The sequence below is a fragment of the Lepus europaeus genome, chromosome 7 (assembly GCF_033115175.1).
Source record: "Lepus europaeus isolate LE1 chromosome 7, mLepTim1.pri, whole genome shotgun sequence".
Classification (NCBI taxonomy): domain Eukaryota; kingdom Metazoa; phylum Chordata; class Mammalia; order Lagomorpha; family Leporidae; genus Lepus; species Lepus europaeus.
Window position 1 is genome coordinate 65138464 of NC_084833.1, and position 14523 is coordinate 65152986.

General features: G+C 42.9%; 1 protein-coding gene across 3 annotated transcripts in view; it reads left to right on the top strand.

Annotated features, from left to right (window-relative positions):
• Positions 1-14523, top strand: part of UVRAG (UV radiation resistance associated) — a 322825-nt gene that overhangs the window by 33014 nt on the left and 275288 nt on the right. For all 3 annotated transcript variants that reach the window (XM_062196734.1, XM_062196732.1, XM_062196733.1), the window contains exon 3: positions 5906-5940. In XM_062196734.1, the coding sequence (XP_062052718.1) occupies positions 5906-5940 (35 nt within the window). The remainder of the gene's footprint in view (positions 1-5905; positions 5941-14523) is intronic.

Here is a 14523-nt window from a genome sequence, read left to right on the forward strand (position 1 = left end):
GTTCCAGCTCTGACCCACCTCCTATTTTCTTTATTCTGTTAGAAAATAGGAACTGTATTTCCTTGACTAAAAATCCTGGCGTCCTTGATTGTCTTCTTTCTCTTATATTCCACACCCAATCTTTCAGCAAGTAATTTTGACTCTTCTTTTAAATCAAAATATCTCCATAAGTGGACCACTTCTTAATATCTCCACACCTGTGTTGTTAGAACACCTGTGTTCTAACAGATTTATCTATCCACGTAACCCTTCATTCTTTTCTCTACCAAGATCTTATTAAAACGTTATTCCTCCTCAAAACCTTCCCGGGGCTTTCCATCTGATTCAGAGTAAAAACAAAAGTCCTGTTTACTTCCTGAAGGTCTTTCATGATCTCACCCCCTTGGCTCTTGGAAGTCTCCTGGTGCTCTTCCAGCTCTCTCTGTCTAGCCACATCAAGATTGTTTCAACTTAAAGGACTCTGCACTTTCTGGTTGTTCTTTGCTCCAGCTTTCTCCATGTCTACCTCAGGTCCTTATACCAAGTATTTCTCAGGTCAACTCTCCTTGATCACTGTTTTGTGACTTTTCTCCTTCCTGTTTTTCGTGCTTTATTTTCCTTTCCTTCACTTTACTTAAGATTATTGGATACAGTGTATATTTAATTATGTGGTTAATGTATGTAAGCTCATGAGGGCAGAACTTTTTTTTAAATTTTTTTAATATAATTTAATTTTTTTTTTGACAGGCAGAGTGGACAAAGAGAGAGAGAGAGAGACAGAGAGAAAGGTCTTCCTTTTGCCGTTGATTCACCCTCCAATGGCTGCTGCAGCCGGCGCACTACACTGATCCGAAGCCAGGAGCCAGGTGCTTCTCCTGGTCTCCCATAGGGGTGCAGGGCCCAAGCACTTGGGCCATCCTCCACTGCCTTCCCGGGCCATAGCAGAGAGCTGGCCTGGAAGAGGGGCAGCCGGGACAGACTCCGGCGCCCTGACCGGGACTAGAACCTGGTGTGCCAGTGCTGCAGGCAGAGGATTAGCCTATTGAGCTGCTGCGCCGGCCAGACTTCTTTTTTTAAATATTTATTTATTTATTTGAAAGAGTTACACAGAGGGGAAAGGGAGAGAGAGTGAGAGCGAGAGAGAGGTCTTCCATCCTCTGGTTCACTGCCCAAGTGACCGCAACAGCTGGAGCTACACCGATCCACAGCCAGGAGCCAGGAGCTTCTTCCAGTTTCCCACGCGGGTGCAGGGGCCCAAAGACTTGAGCCATCTTCTACTATTTTCCCAGGCCACAGCAGAGAGCTGGATCGGAAGTGGAGCAGCTGGGACACAAACTGGTGCCCTTATGGGGTACCGGCACTGCAGGTGCTAAGCCACAGTGCTGGTCTGAGGGCAGAACTTTTTAGCTCAGTTTTGCTCCTTGCTCTGTCCCCAGTACCTGGAACAGTGCTTGCCATATACTAGGCTCTCAAATATTTTTTCTTTTTAATGAGATTTTTGTTAGGTGATGCAGTCTATGGTTCCAAACATATATAAAGGCTCACGTTAAAACTGCCTTTTCACCTGTCCCCTAGTACCCTGTTTTTCCGCCTCACCCTGATAACCACCGTGATTCTCTTTCCTGAAATCCTTTATGTAAACACAATTAAAAATGGGGATGTTCTTGTTCCTTTCTGCCCTCTTTTCCCCACAAAAGAGTTGCATATTATATGTATTTCTGTACTATATATTTTTCACTTAAAGTGTCTTAAAGGTTTGTCCACATCGATTCTGAAAATTCTTTTTTGCACAGTCCTGCACTGATTAGTTGAATCGTGGTTTATACTGGCTCCTATTTAGGATTTAGTCTTTTGCTATACACACAGCGCTACATTGAATAACTGCAGAAGTACGTTCTTCTGTGTGAGTGCTAGTATGCCTATGGGGCAAGTTCCATATGGAGTTACTGGGACAAAGGGAATGTGTCCTTGGTTTTGGTAGATAAAAATTTATGAATGCTTTTTAAACACAGCTTCACCAACAGACTGTGCAAGCTTGAATTTTTGCCAATCTGATAGGTGAAACGTACTTTTCCAGTACAGCCCAAGTTTGTATTTCACCTGTTGTGACTGAGATTGAGGCACTAATAAAGCATTTGTTGAATGAATGGAATGCTGCATGACAGCCAAAACATGCCTTGGAAGCAGGCCTTGCAATCTCCTGATTGCTTTGTTTTGTTAGGTCTTTGGTGGGTACCTAGAGAAGCATTTGTATCTAATAGTTCCTTTTATGTAGCAATAAGTCTTGGATACCTTATTGAAAATTTACTTGTCAAATGATTTGGCTCAAATTGAATGGATAAAAATTAATAAAATGTTATCAATAAAATGATAATTTATGATGTACTTTTTAAAAAAAGTTTTATTTATTTATTTGAAAGAGTTACTCAAATAGGGGAAGAGGCACACAGAGAGAGAGAGATCTTCCATTCACTGGTTCACTCCCCAAATGGTCCTAGCAGCCAGGACTGGGCCAGGCTGAAGCCAGGAGCTGGGAGCTTCACCTGGGTCTCCCACGTGGGTGCAGGGTCCCAAGCACTTGGGCTGTCTTTCACTGCTCTCCCAGGCACAGCAGCAGGGAGCTGGATGGGAAGCAGAGCATCTGGGTCTCAAACCAGCACCCTTAGGGATGCTAGCATCGCAAGCAGTGGTTTTACCTGCTGTGCCATGACACTGGCCCCATATGAAATGTCTTTAGCCACTATTTTATTTGAGTCGCATTACAGCTGTGTTTTTTCCAGGTGTCATTCTTTGAAAAGTGCAGAAACTTTAGCCTTAAAAGTTAATTGACCTGTTCAGCGTCTCCATGCTTAGACATACATAGTACATTATGAACTGGAACAACTTTTTTACTCTAAATTCACTATTTTGCTTTTGCCCCATACTCCTAATATTATTGATAATATTTTACTTTTTTTAAGTTAAAGAATGTTTATTTTCATTTTACTTGAAAAACAGAAACAGGGAGAGAGAGATGGAGAGAGATCTTCTATTTGCTGGAGAGAGAGGGAGAGAGATGGAGAGAGATCTTCTATTTGCTGGTTCACTCCCAAATTCCTGAAACAGCCAGGGCTGGGCCAGGCTGAAGCCAGGACTCACTCCGGGTCTCCCCCTAGAGCCATCATCTGTTGCCTCCCAGGGTGCATTAGCAGAGTAGCTGAGGCTCAAACTAGGCACTCCAGTGTGGGGTGTGGGTTTCCCAAGCACAACTTAACTGCGGCACCAAATGCCCAGTCCTACAGTATTTTAGATGTAATCGAATGATAGACAAAGTAGGCCTGGATTGTTAGAGATCACCTCATCCTCAGTGATTTTTTAAAATTCCAAATTGTGCACCCCCTCTGTTGACTTCTCCATTTAAAAAGCAGGTCCATTGGAGGGCCCAGTGGAGAAGACAGACTGATTAGCTTGATTCATTTATGTGGTCAGCTGGTCCACAAAGTGTTTGAAGACATGATGTTATTCATCTTCTTAGAGATAGAGCTATAAATTGTGAGAACTGTTTAGATACTTTTTGAAGACTAAGCTAACAAATCCTCTTTCTCAAAAGAATGAAAGAAAGAATGTTGCGCTTTTCACTGGTTTTAAAAGCATTACATACTTGTAATAAATTCAATCAAAATGAGTACAGTAAAAAATGAATATAAAATGAACACAAGCAGTATTAAATATATGCTGAAAGTATCCTGCCGTAACAAAGCAACACTTTTGAAATCCCATGTAGGCTTTTTTCTTTCCTGAATAAAACTATGACACATATAAATTAGGATATATGTATTTACACATGCATACTTACGTAGTCAGTGAGTGATTGCAATAATTGGTTAACCACGGAGTAAAACAAAAAGAGTACTATATAGTATTGTGTAACAACACATGAACATTGTTAGCATAATTGTAAAAATGAAAGCCAATTGTAAGTTCTTTCTTTGAACATACTTTTTTACTTAATACAATGTGATTCTTTCTCACAACACAGAATGATTAGTTTTTCAACATTTTTCTTTTTTTTTTAAAGGTTTATTTATTTATTACTTGAAAGTCAGAGTTACACAGAGAGAGGAGAGGCAGAGAGAGAGAGAGAGAGGCCTTCCATCCGATGGTTCACGCCCCAATTGGCCGCAACAGCTGGAGTTGTGCTGATCTGAAGCCAGGAGCTAGAAGCTTCTTCCAGGTCTCCCACGTGGGTACAGGGGCCCAAGGACTTGGGCCATCTTCCACTGCTTTCCCATGCCATAGCAGAGAGCTGGATTGGAAGTGTTGCAGCCGGGTCTCGAACTAGTGCCCCTATGGGATGCTGGTGCTTCAGGCCAGGGTGTTAACCTGCTGTGCCTCAGCGCTGGCCCCATTTTTCAACATGTGTAAAAGAAGATAAGAGGCTGGCGCCGTGGCTTAACAGGCTAATCCTCTGTCTTGCGGCGCCGGCACACCGGGTTCTAGTCCCAGTTGGGGCGCTGGAGTCTATCCCGGTTGCCCCTCTTCCAGGCCAGCTCTCTGCTATGGCCTGGGAAGGCAGTGGAGGATGGCCCAAGTCCTTGGGTCCTGCACCCGCATGGGAGACCAGGAGAAGCACCTGGCTCCTGGCTTCGGATCAGTGTAGTGCGCCGGCTGCAGCGGCCATTGGAGGGTGAACCAACAGCAAAAAGGAAGACCTTTCTCTCTGTCTCTCTCTCTCACTATCCACTCTGCCTGTCAAAAAGAAAAAAAAAAAAAAAAAAGAGCTGTATAGATGATATGTTTGTAAGAAGCGTTTTCACCAAAACAGCTTTCCTGTAGGAAGTTTGTGTTTTGGTCCACTTTTTTTTTTTTTTTTTTTTACTGCTTGAAGATGTTCAAGGTTTAAGTGTTAGTGGGCCACTGTGATGTGTTTTGCCATTATTTGAGTTCCATCTTTATGGTTGCATTTTAATACTTTTCTTTAAAGCCCATTGTTGTAAAACTTCTAAGAATAACATATGAAATTGATCTGTCGTGTCTGTGCAAGGAATAGTTTTAGGTACTGATAAGAACAGTGGTTGTAATAGGAAAACACTGCTGCCCTCATGGAGCTTGCTATCACCAGTTGGATGAGTGGGGCGTATGTTTCAATATATTAGAAAGCAATTTTGTCCATGTAGCACCTAAAATCATCTCATGTGCCAGTGGTAGGTTACCTCCACACCTCTAACAGTGTAAGGACACAAGAGGCCTTGTGGCTTGGGCAGTGGCAGAGGAGCATGTTGGTAACTTGGGCAGGGTTAGCAGAGGGAATGTTGGGGGATCGTTGGGGATGGAATGTATCTTTGACCCTCTGCCATACTTTCATTTTGTCTTTGAGTTTTAGAACATTACTCAGTATATGTGGAGATCTGTAGAATCATGAAACTTTAGTGCTGACAGAGGACTTTTAATTGTTGCTGCAAGTTGTCTAATGAAGAAATGGGCCTAAGGAATGTTAGTGACTGAGATGCAGTTAGAATTTAGGTTCGCCGGTTGCTGGATCAGTGTCCATTCCACAGCACCGCGGTCATAGTGGTGCTGATTAGAGATGTGTGAGAGAAGCAGAGGGTGGAATCAGCTGCAGAGTGGAAGTAGGGAAGCAGGAAGAAAGTTTGAGCTTGTAAGGGCTCCGATTATGAGTCATGGAAAAAAGGAGCCAGTAAGGTGACAGTCCCCATATTAAATCTACAGAGATTTTAACATTCCTCATGAATGTTTTTCTCTATAGAATGATTTTCATTTTTATCTCTACTTTATGTGTTTCTTTAACAGACAAAAATACAGAAATAACTGACCCCCTGATGTTACAAAGATTTCACTAGGACATATATCTAAAAATTTATAGGATTAAGAGTTAATGAACTTATTTGCTTTTGCATCACTTATTGTTCTTTTTCTTCTTTTCCAGAATTTTATAGAAGTGAAGTGATCAAGAATTCCTTGGTAAGTTTACTTTCTGGCAGGTGCATGTGACTAAGCCTATAACTCCCATTTCAGAAAATTCACAGATGTAAAATAAGTTGTGGTCCAGCTCTGGTATTGTGATGCTTATCAAAGTATCATTCTGCCCAGTGATTGTTAAATCACCATTGATTTTCTCATAGCTGTATCTCTGATACCTAGATGATCATGCCTGGCACATAGTTTTTACTGAATGAATTGATAATTCTTTGGTTAAAACTTTAATTTAAATCTCTTACAAACCTGGCTTTTGACTTACCAAATATCATAATAAGTGCTATATTTGTCAAGATATAGTTCCTAAGAATTTCATGTGTAGGGCCTTTTATAGGGTAAATCCGCTTGTTTCCCGACAGTGGCATTGCTCGTTCAGCAAGCTGCAAGTGTCCTGATTTTGATAATGTATACACTGGATATTTGTGTAACTGGCTTAGTTTACTCGGCCATGTTGAAGAACAGGGCTTTATGGTAACAAAAATGTCCTTGTAATGGTCTAAGACCCTATTGGATTGGCTCCTGTCCACTCTTACGACCTTGTCTGCTAACACTTTTTTCCCCTGTGGTGCCAGACGTATCTCCTTCTTTCAGTTCTTCAGACATGTCGAGCTCGTCTAGTTCCTTATGCCTGGAACACTTGTTTCCTCAGCTCTTCACCTGGCTGAAGATTGCCCTTGGCGTGTCCTATGTCACTCCAGCAAGGCTTTCTATAATCATTTTACCCAAAGTAGTACCCTTTCTCCTCATCACTCTTTTTCAAAGTCACTTGGTTTATTTTCTTCAGAGCATTTATCACTATTAAAGATGTTTTTTGAATTGTTAAAATTTGAGAGGCACGGCTGGCGCCGTGGCTCAACAGGCTAATCCTCCGCCTTGCGGCGCCGGCACACCGGGTTCTAGTCCCGGTCAGGGCACCGATCCTGTCCCGGTTGCCCCTCTTCCAGGCCAGCTCTCTGCTGTGGCTAGGGAGTGCAGTGGAGGGTGGCCCAAGTCCTTGGGTCCTGCACCCCATGGGAGACCAGGAGAAGCACCTGGCTCCTGCCATCGGTTCAGCGCGTTGCGCCGGCCGCAGCGCGCTACCGCGGCGGCCATTAGAGGGTGAACCAACGGCAAAAGGAAGACCTTTCTCTCTGTCTCTCTCTCTCACTGTCCACTCTGCCTGTAAAAAAATAAAAAAAATAAAAATAAAAAAATTTGAGAGGCACGGAGACAGAGAAAGACAGAGATAGGGAGAGATCTTCCATTCCATGCTGGTTTACTCCCCAAATGCCCAGAATAGCCAGCACTGGACCATGCTGAAGGCAGGAACCTGGAACTCGATCTGGGTCTCTCACAAAGGTGGCGGGGACCCAAGTACTAGAGCCATCATCTCTTGCCTCCTAGGATGCACATTAATAGGAAGCTGGAATTGGAAGTGAAGTCAAGACTTGAATCACGTCACTTTGATACAGAATATGTTCCAAGCGCCGTCTTAACACTCGCCCCTAGAAACTCTGGCTCTCATGTGTTTAGTAGCTGTCTTCCATCCACTAGAACATTAGTTCTATGAGAGCAGAGACCTTGCCAGTCTTGTTCACCATTGTGACCCTAGAGTCTAGACTACGATAGATGCTCAGTGACCACTTGTTAAATGAATTAATGAGAATCAGTGGTGTGTTATATTTACAGAATCCTTTATATATGTCACCCCATTTTAACCATCAGAACAACTGTAAGGTCCATGGTGCTGGCAGATCTGTTGTTTGTTTGCATGTTTGTTTTTAAGATTTGTTTATTTCTTTGAAAGTCAGAGTTATAGGGAGAAATAGAGATATCTTCTATCTGCTGGTTCACTCCTTAGATGGCCAGAACTGCCAGGGCTGAGACAGGCCAAAACTAGGAGTCAGGATCTTCATCCAGGTCTCCCACATAGGTGCAGGGGCCCAAACTCTTGGGCATTCCTCTGCTGCTTTTCCCAGGCCATCAGCAGGGAGCTGAATTGGAAGTGGAACAGCTGGTTCACGAACTGACTCCCATATTCTCATATGGGAGTATGCTGGCATTGCAGGCGGTGGCTTTACCTGCTGTGTCACAGTGCCAGCCCTGATGGGGCAGATATTAAGAAACTGATACCCAGGGGCAGATGTTTGGCACAGCAGTTAAGTCACTGCTTAGGCTGCCCTCATCCTATAATGGAGTGCCTGGTTTGTATCCTGGCTCCTCGGCTTCTGATCCAGCTTCCTGCTAAAGTGTACCCTGGGAGGCAGCAGATGATGGCTCTAGTATTTGGGTTGCTGCCACCCAAGTTTGAGCCTGGATTGAGTTCCAGACTCTTGGCTTCAGCGTGGCCCATTCGTGGCTGTTGTAGGCATTTGGAGAATGAACCAGCAGATGGAATTGTTTTCTCTGTTTCTCCCTCTCTGCCTTTCAGATAAAATGAAGAAGAAGAAAACAAAAATCCTAGAGTGTGCCAACGACTTGCAGAATCAGTCACAGAGCAAGAACTCTAGACCAGACCTGCCTTTGAGTCTCTGCTACTCTTTTCTCCTCATTAAGCTGTCTTCTAGATGTCCCTAAACTATCATAACAGATTTTGGATCCTAGGACAGATTCCTTGAGTCCATCTCTGGGGAGATCCAATCACTGGTAAAGCTCTGATTCCACATATACTAAGTGATACACGTTAAACGTCTAGCACCCTGCTTGACTTTTAGTAGCTACTGAGTAATTACTAATTTTCCTCCTCTCCTGGCTCAAGGGAAAACATCTTCTGCAGACAGTTGGGAGCTTTGGATGATTAGGGGACAAAGAGTGTAGAGTTTTGCCTTGATGTATCCTCTTTGTCAAACAGTTCTCTTGTTGGGCATGGTTTTACAACATCCCATTGCCTTTCCCTTCATTTGTATAATAATGGGTCCCATGCCATAGCGGTAGTTGAGTGTGTTGTCGTCGTCGTCTTCTTGTTTTTAATTTTTATTTTTTAAAGATTTATTTATTTATTTGAAAGGGAGAGAGAAGGAAAAACAAAGAGAAAGAGAGAGAGAGAGAGATCTTCCATCTGTTGGTTCACTCCCCAAATGGCTGCAACGGCCAGGCTGAGCCAGGCTGAAGCTAGTAGCCCAGATCCTCTTCTGGGTCTCCCACATGGTTGCAGGGGTCCAAGGACTTGGGCCACCCTGTCCTGCTTTCCCAGGAGCATCAGCAGGAAGCTGTATTGGAAGTGGAGCAGCCAGGACTCAAACTGGCACCCATATAGGATGCCAGCGTTGCAGGAGGTGGCCTTACCCACTATACCACAATGCCCGCCCTGAGTGTGTTGTTTTATAGTTATTATATTTCTTGGCTATTCATTTGATTTTCAAACCCAGATTTTGTATCTCTGAATGTTAGCTGCCATTTTCAGCTGTGCTTGGCTCCCATCTTCAGTTGCTCTGGAACTATCTGTGAGGTTGTGACACCTTCATCCCTAATACACTCAGGCTGAATACTGTCTCCCAAGGAATTGTAGGATGGATGTGAGACAAGAAAGATTGAACTAGATGACTTCTAAGTCCCTCTCAAGTCACAGTGTGTGCTGTGCAGTAATTGTTTCCTGAGTATATCACTTGGAACATCAGCTTGCATTGTAATTGTGAACATTCTGTCTCCCAAAGAAGGTGAGAGCCCCTGTGGGTCACAGACTACTATCTTTGTCCCCTTGGTTCCCAGCCTATTTCTATAGAGTAGCTATTGGATAAACATTGATTCATTGATGTCCTTTAAAGGGTATTCTATTTTAATGTGGTTCTATCAACTTTAATTCATTTATTCTTTTTGAGGGAACTCGTCTGTCTTAGCCATGTGCTGATTGTGACTGATTTAGCCGAATGGGCAGTGGGCACCACAGGCACCAGCTACCCTCATTGTTTCCTCCCTTCTTGCTGTCTTTGAAGAACCACTGCTGGGCCTAAGATAGCAGAATTTGTTGGTTTCTTTTCTTGCTTGGGATTTTTAAGCTATTATGATGTTGGCCGAATAGAATTAGTAATTTAAATGCTTTTATCCCTACTGGTTATCATTGTGGTTGACACAGTGAAGATGTTCAGCAAATATTTCTTTTTCTTTTTTAAAGATTTATTTATTTATCTGAAAGAGTTACACAGAGAGAGAAGGAGAGGCAGAGAGAGAGGTCTTCCATCTGATGATTCACTACCAAGTTGGCTGCAATGATCAGAGCTGCGCCAATCCGAAGCCAGGAGCCAGGAGCTTCTTCCTGGTCTTCCACAGGGGTGCAGGGGCCCAAGGACTTGGGCCATCTTCTACTGCTTTCCCAGGCCATAGCAGAGAGCTGGATCGGAAATGCAGCAGCTGGGACTTGAACTGCTATGCCACAGTGCCAGCCCCAGCAAATATTTCTTGAATAAATTAATTCTTCCATAAATATATTTATTGACTGACTCAAAATGTCCCGAAATGTTAACTCTTTATTAGCTGTTAAAGGATTAGGCAAAGATACAAATACTTTATTGTCAGCCAAGGCTTTGAGTAAATTTTTCACTTTGGTGAATTATGTTGGACTCTGATGAACTAGTGAGCATCCTTTTTTCTTCAAATAACTTTAGAGTGTAGACTGTTTCCTGGTTTTATTTTTAATGTTCCTTTTCATCTGTTTGAAAGGTAGAGTGACCAGGGTTTCTGGGGGAGAGAATGATCTTCTATCCTCTAGTTTACTCCTGAAATGCCTACAGCACCAGGGTTGGGCCATGATGAAGCTAGGAGCCCAGAACTCAATGTGAGTCTCTAGAGTGCGTGGTGGGGACCCTAGTATTCCGATCATCACCTGCTTCCTCTGAGGCCACAGTGCATATATGTGGGTGGTGGGGCCCAAAGTATTTGAGTCATCCTTTGTGCCTCCTCTGGTGTGCATGTAGCAGGAAGCTGGATTGGAAGCACAGTAACCAGGACTCGAACTGAGCGCTTCAGTATCCCAAGCAGCGATTTAGGTGCCATGCCACATGCCCACCGCTACTGCAGTGTTCTTTTGTTTTTAATTTAATTTAATTTTTAATGTTTGATTATTTTCAATTATTTGAAAGGCAGAGTGATACACAGAGACAGATAGAAACAGATACAGAGATCTTCGATCTGTTGATTCGCTCCCCAAATGGCCCCAACAGCCAGAGCTGAGCCAGATTGAAGCCAGGAGACAGGAACTGCATCTAGGTCTACCATGTGGGTGGCTATAAACAGTATCCCCCCCCCCCCCCCCCCAGTTAGTTAAATTGTCCTTATGGGCCTCTTTCTGTGCCCCTTTCTAACCCATGGCACTTATTAGCACTGTTTAATGAGACTTCCTGCAGCCGTGGTGATGTTCCCTGTGCTGTTCAACACGGTTGCCACTGGCCACATATGGCCTTGAGCCCTTGAAATGTGGGTGAGTCCTACTGCAGAACTGAAGTTTATATTTTATTTAATTTTAATTTAAATAGCTACATGTGGCTGGTGGATATCACGTTAGATAACAGAAATCTGTTTCTGAAAAGCTTTCACACAATCATTAGCAGGAAAAAATTTAGCCTTTTTCTCTATTTTTTTTTTCTTAATGCTTGACTTTTGCTACACCACCATTCTAAATCAGTATGATGGTTGTTTGTATGGTTGCCTTGGCTTTTATAGATGATAAACTTAGTGAAAGCAAGAACTTTGAGTGCTCCGTCTTTGTAATCTCCATTGTCTTTGTTTTGTGAATTGCTTGGACTTGGCAAATAAACAATAGGAGTAGCATATCCTATATTTATACATACAAATCCAAGTTGTCAGTTGTAACAAATATTTTTAATTAAGCTGAAGAAATTTTTTTTATGCTCTTGTTACTTTGGAGTTTTCCAAAGATATTTCAGTCATTCCCCTCTAGTGCTGCATTGTTTGACCTGTGATTGGGGATCATTTTATATATAACTCAGCAAGAAAATATCAGTCTATCAATCAATTTCTTGGGCCCCAGTGGGAATTCCCTTAAGTCTTGTAAAGAAGTTGGATGATGGCATTTCTCCACTGACAAATATTTATTTCTCTAATACCAATTTCATGCCCAGTTGCTTTGTTTCTGTGCCTTTCTGCCTACACAAAAACTCAATATTTTATGAAGTCTGATAAAGTTACCAAAGAGTATACAGACTGTTAAGTGTGCCCATTGCTGAATTCTTTCAGGCTCAGTATACTGCTATGGTCCCCTCATGAGCTTCTCAGATACTGTTACTCTCTTACTCTTCTGACTTTTAACACCATAGATTTTTCTTTTTTGAAAGATTTGTTTGTTTATTTGAAAGGCAGTTACAGAGAGGCAGAGGCAGAGAGAAATCTGCTGGTTCATTCCCCAAATGCCCATAACAGCCGGATCCGGGCTGATCCGAAGCCAAGAGCCAGGAGCTTCTTCCAGGTCTCCCATATGGGTGCAGGGACCCAAGGACCTGGCCCATCTTCTATTGCTTTCCCAGGCTATGGCAGAGAGCTGGACAGGAAGTGGAGCAGCTGGGACTCGGACCAGCACCTATATGGGATGCCTGCACTGTAGTCGGCGGCTTTACCTGTTACGTCATAATGCTTTCCCTAACACCGTAGATTTTTTAGCCCATTTTTGAGCTGTATATAAATGAAATACTATAGTATACACTTTTTTTGTATTTGATTTCTGTCTCAATTTTACATTATGAGACTCATTCATGTTGTGGGATGTATTTGTGGTTAGTTTGCTCAATAGTGATCAATTGTAATTTGTATATATACCATTTTTTTGTGTCGATGGGCATTTGGTTGGTTCTTCATTTTGAACTAATATGGTTAGTGCTGCTATAAATATTCTCCTACATGTCCTTGGGTAATTTTATGTCTGTGTTTCTGTTGCCATAGAGCTAGGAGTGGAATTCCTGGGAATATACATATGATCAACTACAGCTGCCCAATAGTTTTCCAAAGTTACTGTTTCATTTACATTCTCACTACTCGCCTGAGAATTTGTGAACATTCGATTTTTAAAAAATCTGTTGGGTTTAAATTGTTGATAGGTATCATTTTTTTGTTTCAGTCTAAACCAAAAGAGATGTTTTATTTAATTTTTAAAACCTTAATTAAGAGACCGAGTGAACTCTTATCTGCTGATTTACTCTGCAAACGCCGCAAGCCCAGGAGCTGGGAATGAAGCTGAGGGAAGGGCACACAATCTGGGTTTCCCAGTGGACGACAGGAACTCAGTTGCTCGAGCTATCACTGTCGCTGCCCTAGGTCCACGTTAGCAGGAAGCTGGGGTCAGGAGCTGCAGCTGAGAACTGAACGCAGGTGCTCTGATGTAATCCATGCCATGGGTGGCCTAACCACTAGGCTAAATGCTGCCTCCTAAGAGACAGGTTTTAAATGGCAATTAAATTCAGCACACATGTTACCAAATGCTCAATTTCAAAGAATTGTTATCAAGAACAGCTATTTTTAAGATACATTGACCCTTGATATCTGCCACCTGGTGGTCACAGAGTGTAGGACATTTTGATTTTGCTGTTTCTAAAGAGAATTCACCTGTCAGTTTGAGGAAAATTGCACATTAGATTTGATGAAGAATGGGAATATGTTAGATGGCAATAAATATAATGGAGTAAAATAAATCAGAATGAAAATATATCTGACTGGTGGATGTGTCACCGGAGAAATAGCCGTGGGAGCCATGAGATTCTTGCCTTCATCTGAGAAAGAATTCAGGCGTGAGACAGAGAGTGAAGTGACAAGGTTTTACGGAGGACAGGGCATCCGTCAGAATGGAAGGGACAGATAGAGAGCGCCCAGTCACTTGGACTGGAGGAGAGCGAGGTTACATGGTTGAATGGAGAGAATGCACCTGGGCAGGCCAGGCAGGCAGCTCAGCCAAGTCTTTGTTTAGACTTCCTGTTTTTAAGGGAGTCTCTACCCCCTCCCCCTTTCCTCCAGGACAAAGGATGGGGAGCTTTGGCAGAAGGGTTTGTTGGGTGAAAATACAAAAATTCCTTTCCAAGTTTACCAATGAGGTTGTCAGACAGGGGAAGCATTGTTGGCATCAGCCAAGGGGCTTCTCTCTAGGGAAGCCATAGGCTAATTTCTAAGATCTGTATCTTCGATAGGGCAGGGAGGGTGGGGGTTTTCCAGGCAAAGAAACAGGAAAGTACAAAGATGAGAATGTACTTTAGGTTTTCAATAAATGACTAAGAAGTTAGTATGACTGGAGTGGAGTGAACAGGAGTGGTTTGGAATTTTGTCTAGTTCATATGACAGAGAAGGCAAGAACACTGAGCTTCAAGGTAGCAGCGCAAATGACATGAGAAGATAGTAGAATAGTTAAGGGTGGGATAGCATATGAGATTTTTTTAAAAAAAAGATTTTGTTTATTCATTTGAGAGGTAGAGCTACAGACAGTGAGAGGGAAAGACAGAGAGAAAGGTCTTCCATTCACTGGTTCACTCCCCAAATGGTTGCAATGGCTGGAACAGGGTCAATCCGAAGCCAGGAGCCAGGAGCTTCTTCTGAGTCTCCCATGTGGCTGCAGGAGCCCAAGTGCTTGAGCCATCTACTACTGCTTTGCCAGGCCAC